The sequence below is a fragment of the Phoca vitulina genome, unplaced genomic scaffold (assembly GCF_004348235.1).
Source record: "Phoca vitulina isolate PV1807 unplaced genomic scaffold, GSC_HSeal_1.0 scaffold19, whole genome shotgun sequence".
Taxonomy (NCBI): Eukaryota; Metazoa; Chordata; class Mammalia; order Carnivora; family Phocidae; genus Phoca; species Phoca vitulina.
Window position 1 is genome coordinate 1,253,826 of NW_022589722.1, and position 22,105 is coordinate 1,275,930.

Consider the following 22,105-nt stretch of genomic DNA (forward strand, 5'->3'; position numbering starts at 1 on the left):
TATTAGTTTCGGAGATAGAATTTAGTGCTTCATCGGTTGCATATACCTAGTGCTCATTACTTGAAATGCCCTCCTTAATTCCTATCACTCAATTACCCCATCCCCCTACCTTCCCTCCAGGAACCCTCAGTGTGTTTCCTATAGTTAAGAGTCTCTTATGGTTTTCCTCCCTCTTTGTTTTCATTTTATCTTATTTTTCCTTCCTTTCCCCTATGTTCATCTGTTTTGTTTCTTAAATTCCACATATGAGTGAAATCATATAGTATTTGTCTTTCTCTGACTGACTTATTTCTCTTAGTATAATACCCTCTAGTTCCATCCATGTTGTTGCAAATGGCAAGATTTCATTCTTTCTTTTTTTTTTTAAATATTTTATTGATTTATTTTGACAGAGAGAGAGAGAGCAAGAGAGGGGACACAAGCAGGGGGAGTGGGAGAGGGAGAAGCAGGTTTCCCACTGAGCAGGAAGCCCGATACGGGGCTCGATCCCAGGACCCTGGGATCATGACCTGAGCTGAAGGCAGACGCTTAACAACTGAGCCACCCAGGTGCCCCAAGATTTCATTCTTTTTGAAGGTTGAGTAGTATTTCATTATATATATGTGTGTGTAGATATATATATATCACATCTTCTTTATCCATTCATCAGTTGATGGATATCTGGGCTCTTTTTATACATTTTTTGAATCAGTAACTACTGAATAGTACTGATGTTTTAGCTTATGGTGTGGACTGAGCTCTGTTCTATGGGATTTAAGTACTCCTAATAATTGAGGCAATCGTCTGTGGTAACAATATTTACTATGGCTTTCTTGATTAGTTTTCATTAAATTTATTGGATTTAAAAAATTTATTTAAATTTATTTGACTATATACATTAATTTAATTTATTTAAAAATTTATTAAAATTCACTGAAATTTCAGATGCTGCTTTGGATCTTGTGGGCCCCTAGGGTCAATGAAGTTACAAAGATTGTCCTAGGTCGATATTTACAACATAGGTCGATATTCACAACATAAACGTTGCTTTTTCATACCCTTCTAATCATACAAGAAGGCAACAGAATTTTCTTGATCATGAAATATCCTTGCTATGTGGTCTAATGTATAGCAATTACATAAAACATATTTGGTTATAGCAGTTCACCCATGTAGGTAATGGTCTGTGTCTTGCTCCCATAATTAAGCTAATTCCTGAAACTAGAAATTTTTTGGTGTGAAGGAGTTTGTGTTGTTTTTGTTTCTGTTTCCTCTTAACCCTACCCCAGGAGGTCCATTCCTTTAGGTCATGGTAGTGGTATATTAAGAAACTGGTGGATTTTTGGTACCCTACTTTATGGCCATCAGGATCATTAGAATGTGTAGATAACAAGCAGGATGGACTTCTCTGTCTTACATTACTAAAATTGACCTACATATTACCCACACTTACTGGTTTTGAGAGTTGCATATAGAGAACATTGACATGTGGTCACTTAGGCAGTTCAGTGTATTCTACCCTTCCATGTTGAGTACATTGCATTGATTGTATATGAAATAAATTAATTAAAAGCAATTATACTGTAGACCCAGTTTGGCTGTGGCTTTTTCTAGTGTGGATCCTTAGCTTTCCTTTCATTATATTTTCCTTTCCACAGACCAGATTAATTGGTCATTTCCAAAAGTCAGAAGCTTTATTCCAGGATAGGCTTTAATATAATTTAGATTTTTGGAGTAGTGTTTGTTGTCTTATGCTGAAATGCATCATTGCTATTGATTGTTAGTGGTGTTTTCAGATTTAGAAAACATCTGACTTTTAAAGATTTTATTTTTTTATTTGACAGAGAGAGACACTGTGAGAGAGGGAACACAAACAGGGGGAGTGGGAAAGGGAGAAGCAGGCTTCCCGTGGAGCAGGGAGCCTGATGCGGGGCTCGATCCCAGGACCCTGGGATCATGACCTGAGCCGAAGGCAGACGCTTAACGACAGCCACCCAGGTGCCCCGAAAACATCTGACTTTTAAATTCTGTTCATTTTTAATTGTTTTAAAACAAAAAATTTATTGACTACCTCAATGGCAAAGCATTCAGCTATGTGTTTCAATGACACAAAAGAGATCTGACATTCAGGCCTCACCTTCAAAGGATTCTAACTTAGTTTCTGAAAGTAATTTGTGCTTTATCATAAAATTATAGTTTAAAAATATTTTAATGAATTCCTAAATGTATACATTTTTATGTCTTGAGGTTTAAAACTTTTCCAGTGGGACCATGCCATAATTTTATAGTGATGTATTATAAATATGTAATTTACTTAACTTTCAGTAGTTCTTTTCTGTGTCCTTTGTTAGCTGTTGGGGAGTGAAATAGGAAGCTATTGTAAATTTCTTTCCTCAAGAGTTCTACCCAACTTCTCCCTCCTCATTATTGGCAAGTGATCACATTACATTTTTGCATCAATTACGAACTCCCTCTTCCTAATCCTATATCTACTTTGCACCCAATCTCTGTATTCACCCTACCTTTTTTCTTGTCTTTACTCCACACTCATGAGGAAAGGTTTCTTCTACTAAAAGTTAGCTTTCCCTGCGCTGCTCTATATTCTATTTTTACCCCTACTTTTTTGTTTGTTTTACCTTGTATGCGGAAACGCCCCTATCAACTTCCTCCTTTCTTATTATTTAAAGCATGTTCAGTTTTCTTCCACTCTAGAAACAAAAAAAAAGAAAAATCATAAGATCACCTTTGTTAATATGTCTCACTTTAGCTTCTCTTTAGCTCTACTTATCATAGTAAGAAGGCATCTTAAAGAGTAGTTAGTTTTGCTATATTTATGTCCTCGTCTCTCATTGAATCCTAAACCTACGAGGTGTATATCACCACCACCCCATTAAATGAAACTGCTCTCAACAAAAATAACCAATGACTTCTAAGTTTCCATATTCACAGTTTCTTTTTCAGTTCTTATATTGGCCTCTGTAGCATTTTATGCCAGTAAAAATTTGATTGTTCACCATTTCTCTCTTCTTTGAGTTCTGTGGGATCACAACTCCTTGATTTTCTTCTTGCCTGTTTGGCAGTTCCTCTTTATATCCATGTTAGTCTTCTCTGTCTCTGTCTCTGTCTCTCTTCTTGAATATGGTACTACCAAGGATTTCTTCTTTTGTCCTTTTTTTTTCATATACTTTCTCTCTTGATAATGTTGTTCATAGCTGACAGAAACAAATCTGTTATATAACTGTTCAGAAACAAATCTATATTTATAACAAAAAAGAAAAATGAACTATGTAACTCTCCTACAGATACTTTACACTCAGAACTTAATGTGTCTAAAACTGAAGGCATTGTCTTTCTGAGTTGTGCTTCTCCTCTGGTATTCATCATTTTGGTGAGCTACACTATCATCATAGTCTAAGCTAGAAAGGTAAGGACCATCTTTGGCTCTTCCTTCTCTTTATTATCCTCTTCTCTCTAATAGTTATATTATCCATCTTCTCACCCACCCACCTATCTGCTGTTACTCTGTAGTTCAGGGTGTCCTAATGTCTAGCTTGGCATATTCACTAAACTCTCTAATTGATCTCTACTTTTGGTCATGTATTCCACAAACTCATTCACCATAATGCTGCCAGAAGGATTTTTTAAACATTATTTCTGTGTTTAATTCTCGTCTTGTAAGATTATGTCCAAAGAAATATTCCCACTTCCTTTATTTCCAGGCACTTGGCATTTTGTAGCAATTTCATGTTTACATTGTGTTTGTATCTGTTCTCACTCCCATCACCCTATACAGAAGGCCCTCCTTGCTTCTTACATGGGCTTCTCTAATACCTACCTTATTGATCTCTTTAGTGACTCCTTGGTTTTTTGTCTTTAACTCTAATGTAACCTTTTAATTTTCCTAAAAACAGAGCTACATTTTCCTAGTTGAAAAACATTTAATAAATGCCTTCAAATACAATCTTCTGTATGAGACTTTTCATGATCTTCTAGTTATAGCACCTGTTTCTACTGTGATCCTTTATAGTTTTCTCTTGTGATAAATTTATTCTGCTAAATTTTAGGTAATAGGTGAACTTACGATAGTGTTCCCATATTAAAGGTAAAATTTTAGAGGAAAGGGATTATATTTTACTGATTTTGTTTATTCTGCAGAGCCTTAACAAAATAGATGCTAATCAAGAAAATCATTATCCACTGAACTGATGGATTATGTGGATTAAATGGGATGGTGTGGAGAGAAAAAATTGTAATGCAAAACTCATCTTGCAAACATTATTATTTGTAATTTTTGCACTGCCCAATAGCATATCTAGCCAATGCATTTTATTATGTGAATAAACATACTCAAATAAATAAAACAATTTGCCCAGGTTGCAAACATCTTTATGTGCTCAAAATGGGAACCCTAGATATCATTTATGTGATACTTTAGGTTGAGATTAAAGTTGTTATCCCAGTACTAATAACAGAGTATCAATGGGTGAGTTGTTATCTGTAACTATTATTTACAAATATAGGTTGTGAGATTTGAATATAATGAACATAATGTTTTTTTGATATTTGAACATAATATCTCAATATTATTGTATGTTCAGCAAGAACAGGACAAGATGAATGATGAACTCCATAAAGAAGAGAAAATGTGGAAAGAGAAATTTAAACAGCATGAGGTATCTATTTCTTGTTTTTAATCATCACAATAATCATTCTTCATTTGAAATAAATTATTATACTTGAAATGGACATTTTAAAATAATATTGCCTACCTGGTGTAGGATTTAATTTACTAAAGCTTTAAACACCTCATTAATCATCAGAAATTCTCCTTGAAATATAAGGTCCTAAAAATTAAAATAAACTGGTTTAGTGAGTGAACATGTCTATATAAAATTATAATTCTACAATTTTTTAAGGTTTGAGGAAATATACTATTATAAATATTTCATTATGATTGAAGATGGTTATGAAAATCACACCTGGGAATGTAATAGTATAACTATTGAAATTCAAGACAAGGGGGGAGAAGTTGTAAAAGCTGCTGGAGCAGAAAGGCACATTACCTAAAAAGGAGCAACAGTAAACTAATACCTGACTTCTTTAGTGAAATGATGGAAGAAGATAGTAGAACAAAACAATTTAAGTGTTAATGGTTTCTTTGATCTTTAGTGTTCTTTGAATCCTGAGTCATCCCCTGATTTCTGGACTCAGTTTTCATTTCTTGTATGCCTAAATCTTGTTGAAAACATTATTGGATAGCAAATTTTCTCAGTCTTTGCACACTTTGAAAATATTTTTATTTTGCTTTAACAACCAAACGATTAGTTTCCTGGGGTATAGAATCCAGATTTATTACCATTTGGTTTTAACAGTTTAAAGATATAACTCCATTGAATATTTATATATTTTTGCCTGTTATTATTATAAATTTAATACTCATTCCTTTCATTCTTTTGAAACCTTAGGATTTTTTACTTTTTACATTTATCCACACGTATTTACTGATTTCTTATTGCGTGCCAGGCACTTCCTGAGTGTTCAAGGTACAGCAGTGGATAGAATGGAAAATACTGCCTTCATGGAGCTTAATTCCTTAGGGTTCTGAAATATTGCTAGCATCCATGTGAGTGTATCAGTGTGTGTGTCTATGTGTATGCATGAAAAGTTAACTCCACTCTTCATCTTACGACCTTTTTTGGTTTAGAAAACATTTTTCTTTTCTTTTCTTTCTTTTTTTTTTTTTTTAAAGATTTATTTATTTATTTTAGAGAGAGAGAGAGTGCCAGGGTGTGGGGAGGGCAGAGGGAGAGAGAGAATCCTGAAGCAGACTTCCCACTGAGTGCAGAGCCCGACATAGGGCTCAATCCCAGGATCCTGAGATCATGACCTAAGCAGAAATCAAGAGTTAGACACTGAACCTACTGAGCCACCCAGGTGCCCCTGAAAACATTTTTCTATTATTTTCTTCCCTTCAATTTTTCTCAGGTCTTTAGCTGTACCTCCTATAGTCATATTGGAGTTTCTGTGTTGATCCCCTTTACACTTGAAAGTCTCTGTCATACATTTCATGTCTTTGTTATTTTGTATGTTGTTTCAGGAAAATGTCTAATTTGGAAGTTTTTATTTAGTCAACACCTATTTAAGCTATTCTATTTTGATTTTTTGTTTGAGTGAGTCATTTTTTTTTTGAGTACTTGCATTTTCATTTTTATACAGTTATCCTTATTTAAACATATTTTTCCTAAAAATTTTTTGTAAATTTTTATTCAGTTTAATAGCTCTCTTATCTCAGAAACTACTTCTTCCTTCCACTTATTGAACTATTTTGATTGTCTCACATCCTTTGTGTTAGTTTTCCTCAAATATTTGCTGAATTTTGTTGATCTGTTTACTTTTGTTTTAGGACTCTAGTGACAATGACATTTTTCTCGCCTAACTCCAGATGATCTCACTTAATGCAATATGTGCTTATCAGCTCTCTTAATAGTTAAGAAAGGATAAAATGTGTGACGAGTTCTTCCTATTGCTTATATGTATGTTCTACCTTGCCTTCCTGGTCTCATAAATCTCACCCAATAATCCCCTGCTTCTGCAGTTTCTGTGCTAGCTCTGGGAAGCTCCTATATGAGACCTCCCATCTCAGAAGGTTTGAAGTCCTCTTCTACACAAATTTTGGCTTGTGGTTTCTCTTGCTTTTTCTCTGTGTCATTCTGATTTCATATGCTTTCTATCTTCAAGGAATTTCTCAATTTATATCTGGGTGGCTTCGTATAGCTATAATATTAGAATATCAACTTGCTAACATGATCAAAACTCCCAAATATTTAAAAAAAATTATTACCCTTTAAAATAAATGGCTTTAGTTCTTCTAAGTGAATTTTGTAACAACTTCATTATGATTTCAATTTTACTATTTGTTTTCAGCCTATATTTTAGATGATAGTTTAATGACATCTTTATGCTGACTACTATTTATCTTACTTTAGGAGTTTATTAAAAACTTGCATTTACAAATGGAAGAAGAAAGAACACGATTTAAAGATCTACAAGAAAAAGAAAAAATGCGTTTATTAAAACTGCAGCATAATGCAGCTGTAACAATTCAGGCTAAATATAAAGCATTTGTGGCCTACCAAAAATATGGCCCTATCATAAAAGAACAAATAGAAAGTAAGAAAAGGAAAGCGCAAGAGTGGAAAGAAAAGGAAGCAAAAATACGACAGATGGAAGAAGAAAAACGGAAAAGATTGGAGGAAGAACAAAAGATAGAAGAAGAGATAAAAAAGCAGAAGCAGGAGGCAAGGAGGAGGAGGGAAAAAGAATATGAAGAAAAAAAGAACATCATGAGAAGAGAAAAAGAGCAACTACTAAACAAGGAAAAATTAAGATTAAGAGAAGATGCAGGCGAACAGCTAATAATAAGTAGAGCATTAAAGAAACGTGAATATAATATCAGACATTTAACTGTTGAAGATACATCAAAGAATAAGGATGATATAGCCAAAAAGGTAGGGGATGAAAAGTCAAAGGAATGGGAAGATGTTCCCCTCTGGCTACTTGAAAAATCAAATAAGACAGAAAGTGTCAGTAGACAGCTTGTACTAAAAGAATCAAAACAAGAACAATTGAAAGATCCTATTACAAACCAGGCAATTTTGGCAGAATTTGAAGTAAAAAATGAAAACCTGCCAAAAAAACAATGTTCTGAAAAAATTGTCAAGGAAGAAAGAAAATGTGAAAATATAGACAAAAAAACTGAATTGGAAAACCCAGATCTAAAAGAAAATGTGAAAGAACAGTTTCAGCTGCAAGAATTAAAGCCTCAAATACAAAAAGGGGAAAATGTGAAAACTGCCAAGAATGAGAATATGAGACAAGACACCCAAATAATAATAGTAGGACATAATCAAGAAATTAACAAGGTAAAAAACAATGAAGCACAGAAAATAATCAAAGGTAATCAACAGAGTAAGATACAAAAAGTAGAAAAAGAAGAGCTATCAGAACAGAATGGAATATTATATGAAGAGAATAATATTTCAGTGATTTCAGTGAAGGAACAACCACTAAAATTAGAAAATTCTGAAGTTATAGAGGAAAATATAATACTACAAGAAAAAGAAATTGACTTAAAATCCAAAGAAAAAACTGAGGAGATCCCAAAAGGCAATACTCTGAATAGTGATGTGATTTTTAACAGCAGTGACTCCATGATAAATATAGAAGGCAAAATAAATGAGCAAGATTGTATTTTTGGTAGAAATGCTCTTCGTGAAGATTTGGGGGGCTATAATGCAAAAAACTCCTTAGTTTTTAAAGAAGTAAACTCACTTAAGTCTCAACCTAAAGAAACCACAGAAGAATATCATGAAAATAGAACTGAATGTAAAAGTATTGTGACCTGTTCTTTACCAAAGCCAACACTTCTATCTTCTATTGAAGAAAAGAGGCTAGCTTGGATAAAATCATTTAAACCTTGGTTTGAAATTTTCAAGCAAAATCAACAAAAGAAAATTGTTAAGATGAAGAGACCTATAAAATGCCCAGCCAACATGATGCCCCCTTTGAATACACTAGAAATTCTTCGATGTGGCCCTTGGAATACTTTACAGCAGGTATTTTATAACTTTATAATACTTTTTCATATTCAATTACAATTGATTCTCTAAAATGTCGAAGACATATTTTGTATCCAAGAATTTTGTCTCTTAATTGGTGACATTGCTAATGAAATATTGCCCCGTTTGAGAGGGGATATATTTAAAAGATCTCCTTGATTAAAATTCTTCAAGGTATCTCCCTCAGTGTAGCACTACAAAAAGCTTTGATTTATATCTTGAAGCCATGTTCAAGGGTCCTGTAGCCATTATTAAGCTTCTAAGAGTAGAGGCATCTGGGAATTTAGTGTGGAATTTAGTAGGAAATTCCTAAATTGACCTTCAGTTAGTTTGCTATAGTCTTGGGCACAACACCACCTACTGGCTCCTTTTGGAATGAAGTGGATTTCTCTGTACCTGACAAGGGCTGTGAAAGAAAGGCTTATGATAGAAGACTCTAGAATTTCTATTTGGAAACATACTTAGTCATGTGCTATATAAACACGGTGCATATATGCCTGAAATTTAAATAATCATCACCAACTGCAATGAACTTTTATGTTTATAAAGCCCATATTTTCAACCAAAATTAAGACAAAAACTAACGGGTGCCTGGGTGGCTCAGCCCGTTAAGGCTCTGCCTTAGGCTCAGGTCATGATCCCAGGGTATTGGGATAAGCCCCTCATTAGGCTCCCTGCTCAGCAGGGAGTCTGCTTGTCCCTCTCCCTCTGCCCCTCCCCCTGCTCATGTGCACTCATGTGCACACTTTCTCAAATAAATAAATAAAATATTAAAAAAAAGACAGAAACTAACAAATGGGTAGAAAAACAGGAAAGAATATTTCAAGTAGTACAACACTAGAAAGGACTTACGATTAAAATACATGTATCTGGCTAGGGCCTGAAACTGAAATGTATTCAATAAAATGTATTTAGTTTTTTGATATAGACAGATGCCTAGGAAAAGAAACATTCATGTTAATATATATCAATTTTTTAATTTATTCACTCAGCAAGTATTTATCTGTTCAATATGATTGATCAATATTTATTGTTGGACTAAAGGGACAAAAAGAAACCCCAGTCGTTGGCATTATGGAACTGACTGGTATATAAAAAGGCTTTAAACAAATAAATATACCAATAAATACATTACTACAAATTTTGATAATTTCTGTAAATAAGATTCCAGGGTATTCTTTTTTTTTTTTTTTTAAGATTTTTTATTATTTGACAGAGAGAGACACAGCGAGAGAGGGAACACAAGCAGGGGGAGTGGGAGAGGGAGAAGCAGGCTTCCTGCTGAGCAGGGAGCCCAATGCAGGGCTCAATGTGGGATGCGGGGCTCGATGCGGGATGCGGGGCTCGATCCCAGGACTCTGGGATCATGACCTGAGCCAAAGGCAGACACTTAACAACTGAGCCACCCCAGCGCCCCACGGTATTCTTTAAAAGGATAATAAGATAGTGGGCTTTAAAGAGATCTCTGGGATGTGAAAAAGCAGTATAATGAACAAGAACTACTTTGAAGTTCCTTTATTTCCTAGGCAATGTATTTTCATATCCATCAGATCTGTAGAGCTACATATAGAATCTCTCAATAGCTCTTCTATTAATTATTTCCCTTGGCTCCGTTATCTCTGGAATCATTCTTTTTCTACTTTCCCTAAGATGTTGTGCAGGCTTTCTGAATTGGTAACATTAGCTACTAACTTTTATTTTGGGTAATTTTCCTATGCGTATCTGTTTGAGCTAGGCATGAGTGACAGCTTCATGCTCATCGTGTACTTGTTTCTAAAGTAAACTGAAGTTAGTAAAACAGCAGTGCTCTTCTCTTTCATTGTGGGTCTCTGCTCTGTTCAATGAGAAGAGCACTGAGGGAGTTAAGATGTGTGAACCTGTCTCCTTGGTGTTTCTTCTCCTATCCACTCTGTTCCTTTTGTGAAACTCTTGTCATTATACATAAAGTAAGGATTACTCCTTTTGCTTCTTAGAGCAAGTCCTGGCCAACTGTAATGGGTATACAGATCACCTGGGAATTTGTTAAAATGCTAATTCTGATTCATTGGGTCTGGTGACCAGTCTCAATGTTCTGCATTTTTAAAAAAAGATTTTATTTATTTGAGAGAGAAAGAGAGAGAACAAACGGGGGGAGAGGGAGAAGCAGACTCCCCGCTGAGCACGGAGCCCCATGCAGAGCTCGATGCCAGGCTCAATGTGGGGCTCGATGTGGAGCCCCATCCCAGGACCCTGAGATCGTGAACTGAGCCAAAGGCAGACGCTTAACTGACTGAGCCACCCAGGCGCCCCGATGTTCTGCACTTTTGCAGTGCTCCTTGGTTGATGCTCTTGGTGCTAGCCCATGGATTAATATGATTAGAAAAGTTGTAAAAGACACTGTAATCCTCTGACTACTGCTCAAGCAACTATTTTGAACATTTAATTTTTCTTTGAAGCATCAAGCATACAGTATAAAGTTGAAAAATATTTATGAATGTGTCTATAAATGCAGAAGTGTTATAAAATACCATCTTGTAATGACCCTGGGAGATGGTTTATATTGGTGTCTTTATTCACTATTGCTACTGACCCATGACTCTCTTACTTTGATTTTCTAATCTCTTAGCTTCACATCTTTATCCTTATCTTGATCATCCACTGCCATCTTTGGAAGGTCCTTCTAGAGAAGACCTTTAGAAGAGAAAAGTTTACTCCTCTAGAATTTCACCCAGTGATGAATTCATTTTGCTTATATTAATCTCTCACTTTCAGCCTTCAGCACCTGAAATCCGGTCTGCCTCTTGACTATACTTCTTTACAATTTGTCAGGCAATAGTGGTTTTCATTACTTGACTGTGGGTGGATGAGTGGGAGGATGGACAAATGGATGAATAAATAAGTCCAACTGAACGTTAATCTTATCTCCATATTACTGCTAGCTTCACAATTTAGACTCTATTAATTAAAAAGGAAATTAATGTAAAAATTATTTGAGTATAATTCAATAAAGTACTAACAAGCCCTGTATCAAGTAAGATCAGGGTCCTGATTTTATTTCTGCCATTTCCTGGTTGTTGGGCAAGGTGCTTGACCTTTTTGAGCTTCAGTTTTGTCTTCTATAAACTGGGAAGAACAATATCTATTGGATAGGATTGTTGAATTTTAAAATAACATATATGATGAATATAGTCTAGTCTGTTGTCAAACTTGGATCTCAAGCAAAGATTCTTGACAACTAATATATGTATTTTTTCTAGTTTTAGTGTTCTAATTCATTTTTGTTTTATTTTTGCTATCTTGCTACTATCGATAACTTGCTTTAAATAATCATAAAAAAGGTACTGAACTTAAGGATTTTTTAATATGGCTTTATAACATGGCATGAAGGATAACATTTTAGCTGTTGATTAACTTTTAGATAAGAATGTCTCACGTCCCTTATACAAGGCAAATTGTAATAAACTGGTATTGTAATGGTACATGAGCTACTAGAAGTTAGAGTCTGCTTCATTTAATCTAGTAATCATACCTCAGATTCAGTCTCTTTGCAGCTGATTTTTAAAGTATTATTTCTTCAGATTGAAGAGATTTAAGATTTTATCACTGAACAGATGTTCTGCAAAAAGCAAAACCAAGAGTCACTGCTTTCCCTATTTTTGTAATTACAGTTTACCATAAAGGACTGGCACTCCTTGTATTGAACTCAAGAATAATTGAAAGTGAAATCTCTAAAATTACATAGCTATTTTAGGTCATTTTATGTACCATGATCTGTCAAGGATTTAGGGAAATATAGATGATTAAGTAATAAATTGATTTGTTATCTTTTATTAAAATATAATGAACGAGTCATAAGTTCTATAGGTAGAACAGTTCATTTTCAAGAAAACATTAGTTTTTGAAATATCTTTATATTACCCTTTATTAAGGAAAGAAACTATGAATGCTACATTTTAGTTTTGCCACAGGGCAGTTTATCATTCATTTATTTCTGAAACATTTAGTGAACATCCACTATGCTCCAGTTGCTCTTTTTCAGGCTGCCCATGCAGTGATGAACACATTGTGAGTACTAATTCTATATTGACCTTAATATTTGGAGCATAAAGCAGCTTTATTTATATGGTTACTGTCATGCATGTATCCATAAATGATTAATATAAAAATTAATTTTGATCTCATATGTTTGGAAAAACCAAGGGTAAGATAGATAATAAATTACTGTACCATAAGGAAATTTTAAAAATCTTCCATAAAAGGGAGGAGGAAATATTATGAAATGCCTTATATTCAAAAGTAGATACCATTAATAAGGACACTGCAGCGTTTGTCACTCCTATACTGTAATTAAACTAAGCTAGAGAAATTACCACATCATAAAAACTAGAATGTAACCGTTTACGTAGGTGACTTTAAGCAACGTATGATTACGTCAGGCAGGATAATATAAATTAGAAGGTAGAGGAGCATTTGTTACTATAAAGCTACGGTTGTGGAGTTTTTGGTTTTTAAGTGCTTAGTTCTAAATAGCGTGTTCACTTGTTAGTATACAGCTCGCTTCCCAGTTGCGGAATTTATAGGTTCTCTTTGCGGACAAATTAAATGGGTAATACACAGTGGTTTTCTTGACACAAATGGATAAATATTTTTCTTTCTGAAAAACCATAAAATATACATTTGTTTCAGAAGTTATTTTAGACTATGAATAACTGAGAAATTCCTGAAATAATTATGAAATGAGAAACTTATTCACCTGAAGTTTGAAAAATATTGTTTATTACTTTTTCTACTCAAAGCCAAGGAGTGGACTTAATCCCTTCTTTATATCTCCAGGAACATATGGTCTTCCCATTCACTTACATAAATATGTAAATTTGAAACTTTTAGTTTAATTTAGTGCACAGGAAATGATCCGAATGAAGAGGAGTTACTGTACTTAAGACTCTCATACTTTTTCTAGCTTTTTCTGAAGCAATAATGCTTTCAATTTCAATAGAACATTTTTTAAATTTCTGTTTCAGTATGATATATACTAGACTCTTCCTATAAAGCTAATAATATTAAAATTGTTTTTCAGTACATGGGAAACCTGGCCTTAGGATTTTTGATATGACAATATGAAAGTATTCTTACTATAAAATGATTTAACATATATAGTTTTTTTTTTTTTTAAGATGTATTTATTTATTTATTTGACAGAGAGAGAGATACAGCGAGAGAGAGGGAACACAAGCAGGGGGGGTGGAAGAGGGAGAAGCAGGCCTGCCGCCGAGCAGGGAGCCCGATGCGGGGCTCGATCATGACCTGAGCCAAAGGCAGAGGCTTAATGACTGAGCCACCCAGGCGCCCCTTAACATATATAGTTATTTCAGTGCATGGACTTAATTATAGTGAAGAACCAACATACTATATTTATTTCTCTGCCATTTTCTTTATATTAGAGCTCTTGAGTTTAATAAGTAGAGTTCTTTTCAGTAATCCAAAACTATTCCTGTTATCTGACATATTCTTGTGCAACTATAAGTGTAGTCCTTACTATATATACTGTAGAGTTGAGTACATTCTTTGATACTGAATTTTCTTTAGTTAAAAAGACTAAAACCAAAACGATAGAAAAATTCTTTAAGAAAAAAGCTTTGTGAAGTATTGAATCCACAGTGATATTTCAATAATAAGAAATCTCATAATATGGTCTTCAAAGTGTTTGAAAATACAGAAAAAAATACCATTCATGCTGTTATATTACAGATTCTATATGCTCTGGGTATATTACATTATTCAACAGTAAGGAATGATTCATACCAGTAAGGAATGATTCACACCAGCGGACTTGTAATAGAAAGCTATTTTTATTACATGGTTTAATTATTATTGCATGGTCCTATTTATTACAGGTTCTATAATTTCTCAAACTTTCTTTGTTTTTGGAAGGTAGTTGAGCCATTTTAATTAAATCATGGCAGGTTGGACACAGAATCTACCCCCTGACATATTGTGGCTCCTGTTAGTATCCAGGTATTAGGATACTGTCAAACACAGATCTTAAGCATTTATGTAGTACAATCTTGAAAACAGTGCCAAAATAATTCACACAGAAAGTGAATTTGGTGAAAAATCAGCGAGTGAGCTAATAGATGATTATATTATTGCTTCTATGCATATTACTTTTGAACTTGAATTGGTCATGGATGATAGCATTATTTTGCCTTTCTATGTGAGGAACAAAGGAGGCCCAGATAGCTTAATTGAAAGTGAATTGTTAACAAATGCAATTTTCAGTATATATCATTAGTTTTTTTGATGAATTTTTAAAAAGAATTTTGCAAGGCTGATATAGTTTATATTCATTATTGTTAGATAATGTTATATACTCCCATTTTCTTGAATTCTCTAGGTCACAACAGTTACATTTCAAGATTTGCCAGGTTGTAGTCTCTCCACACTAGCAGAGTGTCCAAATCTTCAGTTTTTGTCTCTTCGACGCTGTGGGTTGATTTCTTTGCACAGCCTGAGTAACTGCAAAAACCTGAAGCACATTGATGCCCAGGTATGTCCTCTGTTCTCCTCATTGTTTATCCTATAATAAAATAGAAAATGGATTTATGTTTATATTTCAGCAATGACAATTTTGAAGAAATAGTTACTATATTAACCTGTAACTTGGGTTCTAAAGATGTCAAGGATCAAACAAAATTTGTGAGAACCATTGAGGAAAGAGGATTAGGAAGTATGGCCTGGAAAATCACTTATCTCTATTTGCAGATGATGTAGTTATTGTCTTTGTTACTTTTTGCTGTATGACAAATGACATTACTTAGTAAATTAAAACAACCACCAATTTAATTGCTCATGGTTCTGTGGGCCAGCCATGAATTGAGGCCAGGCTTGTCTGGGTCTTCTGCTTCATGTTTTGTTGCCTGGGTCTTTTACGTAATTGGAAGTGGGGGCTGGAATGTCCAAAATGCCTTACTTGTCTGGTGCCTTGGGAGGTTAGAATTTCAATCTCTCTTTCTTTCCTTCTCTCTCTTTCTCTCTCTCTCTGTGTCTGTGTCTCAGTCTCTTCCATTTTGGGGCTTCTCTACAGAGTGACTTAATCCCAAGAGTGAGCATTCCAAAAAGAAAAGCTCCAATATGCAAGTGTTTATCAAGCATCTGCTGGCATCATGCTAGCTAATGTTCTATTGGCCAAACCTGAATTTGTGTGGGAGGGAGCTGGGTGGATTTGTGAATATTGGGTTTTGAGGTTTATTGGGGCCTATCAAAGTAACAGTCTACCACAATCTACCCTCTGGCTCCTAAGGAGTCACATCCTTCCCACATTCAAAATACACTCATGTTCCAGAGACCTCCAAGTCTCATCATCTTGTGGCGTCAGACTTAGACTTGAAAAACAAAATTTTCTCATCTAAATCAGATCCAAGTGGAAATGATCTGCTCAGATAGAGTTCTTTCAACTCAGAGATCTGTGAGATAAAATGAAAAGTATCTTCTCTCCTCCTGTTCCCCCGCCCACACACACACACTCACATACAGTGGTGAGATAGGCTTGATTAATTACAATAGCTATTCCCATTCACAATGAAAGAAAATAAGAAACTCATAGTGTCCCTATTCCATAGCTGAGCACATATCATCATTTCCTTAATAAGGACTCGGTTCTGCTCAATGAAAATGGTTTTCTATGACCCTTGGTTCTGCCCACTGGGGTTTTGACATTTTCAAGGAATACTTCTTTTTCCATAAGATGTACTATTTGCAGCTGAGAATTTTCCTAAGCGTGTTTCATTTCCCATAGTAGATGGGGTGGGGTGGGGGGCGGGTAGGCTAGAAGCTTCTTTTCATTTTACTTACATTCTTTTCAGTTCACACAGTCAGTGTTTCCACCAACATGATTTTCTTTGAAAACTTTGTGGATTTCTTATGCTTCTTATTAAGTTCACTCCATTAGACAATGGCTATGCTTATAAATATTTTTGAGAGGGATGCCGTGGGACTACACACAAGATTCTTAAAAGCCCATTTATTTTTCTGAGGTCTTAAAAAATAAAATTGCTGTTACATCCTAGACATGATCTTGACACTGAAACCAATATTATATATTGCAGAGATATATGTGTAGTAAAAGTATAAAACTGTACATGAGATTCATACCTAATTCACAATATTGGTGTTCTTTGGAGAGGAAGGGAGCAAAAGGGACTGAGGAAGGGGAAATAGGGAGATTTCAACTTTTTCAGTGTTTGGTTTCTGTAACAGTTTTAAAGCAACTATGACCTAGTGTTCATTTTTGTTCATTTAGATTGTTTGAAATATTTTGTTACATGATCTTCTGTATTTTCTGTATTTTCAAAGATATAAAATCAGTTAATTATTTATTAGGTTACTTAATATTTTCATCTAGATAGTATAACATTCTGCATATTTGCCTTAAAAGTCAGAGATTCGGTTATTTACTTGGAGATCATCTCTCATCCTTCCTCTTTTTGTAAGCTTTAAATGTTCCATTAATAAGTCATTGAACTAAAACTAATGGCATTTGTTCTTTGTCTTAGGAAAACCATATTGAGACTATCAATTGTGAAAATTTGGAAAATCTCTGTGTTGTTCTTCTTAATAAAAATCAACTGACTTCTTTTCATGGTTTGGATGGCTGTACTAATATCCAAAATCTTGAACTCTCACATAATAAAATCACTCGAATTGGTAAGAACAAGGGAATTTGAACTTATTGACATTTATTTCTCATGATTACATTTTGTTTCATTTATTCCTTTTCAAGAATAGGCCGCCATTATTAATTTGCTTATTTTATTTATGCCATACTTATTTAATCTTTTATCCAAATGCATGAAAGAAATAAGATTATTTTTAGTATATATAAAGGAAATATGCTCTCACCACTGGCAAATGGCTAGTTATCAGTGGCTCCTTAAATTAGTATATTCACTAACCTATTCCTTTTTTTCTAACCAGTGGTCATCTGAGCTCTACTGGAGAATATAATACCCTGGTTCTGTGCCATCATATTTGTATGGATTCTGTGCTTTCTGCACTTAGAAACTGTCATATCTGTTTCCTAAAAATCCCTGTCATCACTCCTTTCCTTGCTTTCTACACTGCTTGTACTAACCTTTCCTTTTTTAGATAAGGCATGAAAGAAAGAATTCATCGGTTTGAATCTCCCTAATCTTTTCCATCTCTCCATCTGTATATCTGTATCCCTATTTATCTATATCTGTTTCCACCCTCATACTTTATAATCCATGTAATTCAGCAATGAAAATGTCTTTTCTTAAGGCCAGTCCTGTTTTCTATAAATATAATTGTCAGTCTCCTCTGATGCTTTATCACCTGTCATATGTGAGACAGTTCCTTTGCCATTTACTTCTACCATTGCGTCATCTCTCTTACCCTTTGCTGTCAAGTTTTGTGAAAGTATTCTGTTCATGCTTTCACTTTTTAGTACCCAACTTCCCTCTTCTTCCTACTGAAACTCAACTTCAGCTTACCACTATACTGTTAGCAGTGTGATAATTCTAAAGTAAAAATCTCATTATATTTCTTACTACCTGGCTTAAAATTCTCTGTTATTTTTTATTTAAATTTGTGAGATTCTCAAGGGACTTGATAGGAGCTTAAATAATGGTTAATGAATTATCAAGGATTGCTAAAAAGTCAGGAACTAGATAAAAATTTAACTCTGGTACAATACTAATAGCTTAAATTTTTGGACACCTAAAAGGTACTATCTTTTCTACCTCCTCATCCTAAAATTATTAGGAAATGTGGTCTGGACTGGAATTTCAGGGAGTGGGATGGGAGTAGATGGGGCAGTGGAAGTAAGTTACTTTTCCCATTTGATTTAATTTTATTTTTGATATATAAAACAAATATATGTTTCAAAGCCAAACTACATTTAAAAAGGCATACTCAAAGAGATTGATCTTTCATCCCTGTCCTTTTCACTCTGTTCTCCGATATACTTTTATATATAGATGTTTTTGTATATATGCACATATAACATCTATATATGTATTTAATAATATATGTATCACTTATGTGTATGTTTGTACATACAAATATATATACACACATATATCTAAGAAATATATGTATATATACTAATCCTAATTCTAGGATTAAAATATAGAATATAGAATATTTTAAGTACTGTCCTTTATCTTGCTTTTTTTTCACTTAACAACATGTTATGGAGTTCAGAGCATTCTTTTTCCATGGCTTCATAGTCTTCGATTTTGTGGATCAATCAGGTTTTATTCCACTGGTTCCTGGTTGATCAACATTGGATGGTTTCTGGTCTTCCACATTTGCCATAATAAGTAATCTGATACTTATATCATTTTATACTTTACCAGTTATATCTTTAGATTAATTTTCTGCAATGTATATTGCTGGTGCAAAGGACATCTGTAATTTAGGAAAATAGTGCCAGGCACATTTTATGGGTTAAACGATTTTGCACTCCTACCACTAATACACATTAATGCCAGTTTCTTCCACTTTTCTTCTATTATTTTGTTCCTTCTATTTCTGAGTTAAATATTTAATTTTTAAAAAATTTTTATTCTTTTTCACTCTTGTTAACATAAATACTTAAGTCTATACATTTTTCTGTGAGCACTGCTTGGCCCGTAACTTCTGTGTTTTCATCAGTTCTACAATTTTATGATGTATTTTGCCTTTTAGCTAAGATTTAAAATTTCTATATGGTAAGACCATTTTGTGTTGTTGCTGTTATTCTTTTTAGTTTTATTGCATTATAGTGAGAATTATCTTTGTGCCATTTCTGCTTTTTGGAACTTATTGTGATTTTCTAATATATGGTCAATTTTCAGGAACGTTTCATGTGCACGTGAAAAGAGGTCATTGTGTTTTTAATTGGAATATAGAGTTTATATTTTTATCTTTATGATCTACCTTGGTGATCATTTGTTTTAGATCTTCATAGACTGAGTTGAGCTAGTATAAATATGTTTATTATTAATCAGCCTATTTCTTTTTGTATATATATTTTTATATATTTTATATATCCTTTGGTTTCCATTTTTTGAGTGTTGCTCCATGCTGTTTTGTAGATATTCTTAACTGTGTTATCTTTATTGAAATTTATGTGTCCTTCTTTGTCTCTTTAATGTTTTGAGACTAAATTCTACCTTGCCTGACAACATTTTTTTGTTTGTTTGTTTGTATTTGCCTACTTGGCCATTAAAAAAAAAAACCCACAAAACTTTAGAAACTCTTTGTTTTAGGTGTGTACTTATATACAGCATAGATTTGGGTTTTATTTTTTGATCCAATTTTAAATGTTTTTGTTTCATATAGAGCATGGCCATTTGCATTTGTAATTCAACTTACATCCTTGGTGTTAGTACTGTCATCCCACTTGGGATGATGTTCCCTTTCTGGAAGAAGGCCTTGTTGATATTACCTGGGTTCTTCCACCACTGGAGCACCTCCATTTCTTATTTATCCATCCAGTTTCCATGGGATTCCTTCTGTACCAGTGTGGATTTAGCCTGGATTGTGTTGGTCATGGATACTTAACTACCCCACTTAGAAAAATTCAGCTTGTAATTTCTTCCTCTCCCATTTACACTGGAAAGATAGATTGGGGTATTTTTATTTATTGTTGTTTGTTATGAATTTCTAGAGGAGTTATGGGGAAAGTTGGATCAAGGCAGTCACCGTCATCTCTGATTTTTTTTTTTTTTTTAATATGGGAAAATTATAGTTGTTTTCACAAAGCAAGCTTTTACAGACATTTCAAGGCACACTTTTGAAAATAAAATGTGTAATATTCTTTAATGTGTTTATTTGCCTGTGTGTCTGTGCTGCTTGCTTTGGGACTACTCATATTTTCTTCTGTATGGAAATAGTGGTACTTTTGATACAATTTTTTATTTTAAAATTTCAGTTTAAAAGACAGAAATAATTTTGTTGTTGTTGGAATGAAGGCAAGTGCACTGATAATGTATGTTGCTATATTGGCACACACTGAAGCAAGCTTAAAAAAAAAAGAAAAAGGCTGATTGTGAGAAGAAATGCTTCAACTCCCATTCACTTCATTTTCATTGCCAGCAGGGCTGTATGGGATTTCTTGTAACCAGTGGATTTCCTGGGATAGGATATCTGCAAGATTTATGTGGAAACTGCCATAGTATTAATTGATGTACTTGAGGTATCTTTATGTAGTACAGAGCAAATAAGGTAAAAGACATCTTTGCTGTCTGTTGGGTACAATGAAAACACTGTATTTATTGAGTGTGAGAAGAGTGTACATGAAAAAGTAGATTTTCTGAAGACTGTTTGGAGTCTGTTTTTCATCTTCAGGAACTGCTTACAGAGATTCTGGTTGAGCTAAGGGAAAAGCATAGATTTTGTCTTTCAATGATGTATTGATGCTAAGAACTCTTATGAAGGGGCACAAAGATAGATTTGTGTTTATAAGTTAATAGGTTACTATTCCATGCTATAATATTTCTTAAGGAGGTGAAATAAAATTGGAAGCAATACCATGTATTCTACATTTGTAGTTTCAAGTTTAATTTGTTCCTAATTCTTACTAAGCTGTAGTTATTGCAGTAGCTAATATGTAGGATTAGCTTTAATTACTTTTTATTAGAAAACATTAATGCACATTTTTATTTGAATTTCATTGCATTTAAGTGAATCAGAATAGGAACTGTGTCAGTCTGTTTAAGGCAATTCATTTGAAGTTATTTATGCTAAATGTTTTCCATTCTAATGAAACTGTTTAATTACAGAAATAGAAACACAATGTAAAGTATACTTTTTAAAAGTAACAACTTAAATAAAATGTAATTCTATACATTGAAAGTTATGTAAAGTTAATTATGTATTTTTAATTTAATAAAAATTATGTTTAATTTAATGTTTAAACATATTGTGTGCTGTGGCTAATTTAAAGACTACCATATAACATTTTAATATTATTTTCTATAATTGGTTCTATTTGGGTAGCACGTTTTTGATTATAGAATATTTTGATTTGATCTGGAGTTATTCTTGCATATTTTGAATGTCAAAATAATTGCTTAATTTTAACTTATTAAGCTTCACTTTAGTTGATAATTTTAAATATGGATTTATTTTAATCAGACAACAGATTTTATCATACTTTTTATAATCTAAAATGTTTTATGTTTTTTTTCCTCTGGAAGTTCTTTTTTCCTGTACTATCTTTTATAAGTCAATTTAATTTGGGTGATTTGCAGTTTAAATTTTAAGGTTATGATATCATTATGATATTTCATGCTTTCTTTTGCCTGAAATTTCCCATAAGTAAGTTTCAGGTAAAATTGGCAAAACATTTTGTTTTCCAGAAGTAATATGGAAAAACATTCCTTGAATGGATGTTGAATATCTGTGAGAAGTTTTTCATATTTTGAGGTAGTATTTTTGACTTCATTTTTTAACAAATAGCCAAAGCAAATGAAAAATAGGTGATTTATAATTTGTAATCTAGTTTTCTTTGTTTCTTCCATTTT

General features: G+C 33.5%; 1 protein-coding gene across 1 annotated transcript in view; it reads left to right on the forward strand.

Moving 5' to 3' along the window:
• LRRIQ1 (leucine rich repeats and IQ motif containing 1) overlaps positions 1 to 22,105 on the forward strand; it is a 189,669-nt gene that overhangs the window by 10,423 nt on the left and 157,141 nt on the right. The window contains exons 6-9 of the mRNA XM_032416672.1: positions 4,578 to 4,652; positions 6,966 to 8,594; positions 14,971 to 15,123; positions 17,129 to 17,279. Of these exons, the coding sequence (XP_032272563.1) occupies positions 4,578 to 4,652; positions 6,966 to 8,594; positions 14,971 to 15,123; positions 17,129 to 17,279 (2,008 nt within the window). The remainder of the gene's footprint in view (positions 1 to 4,577; positions 4,653 to 6,965; positions 8,595 to 14,970; positions 15,124 to 17,128; positions 17,280 to 22,105) is intronic.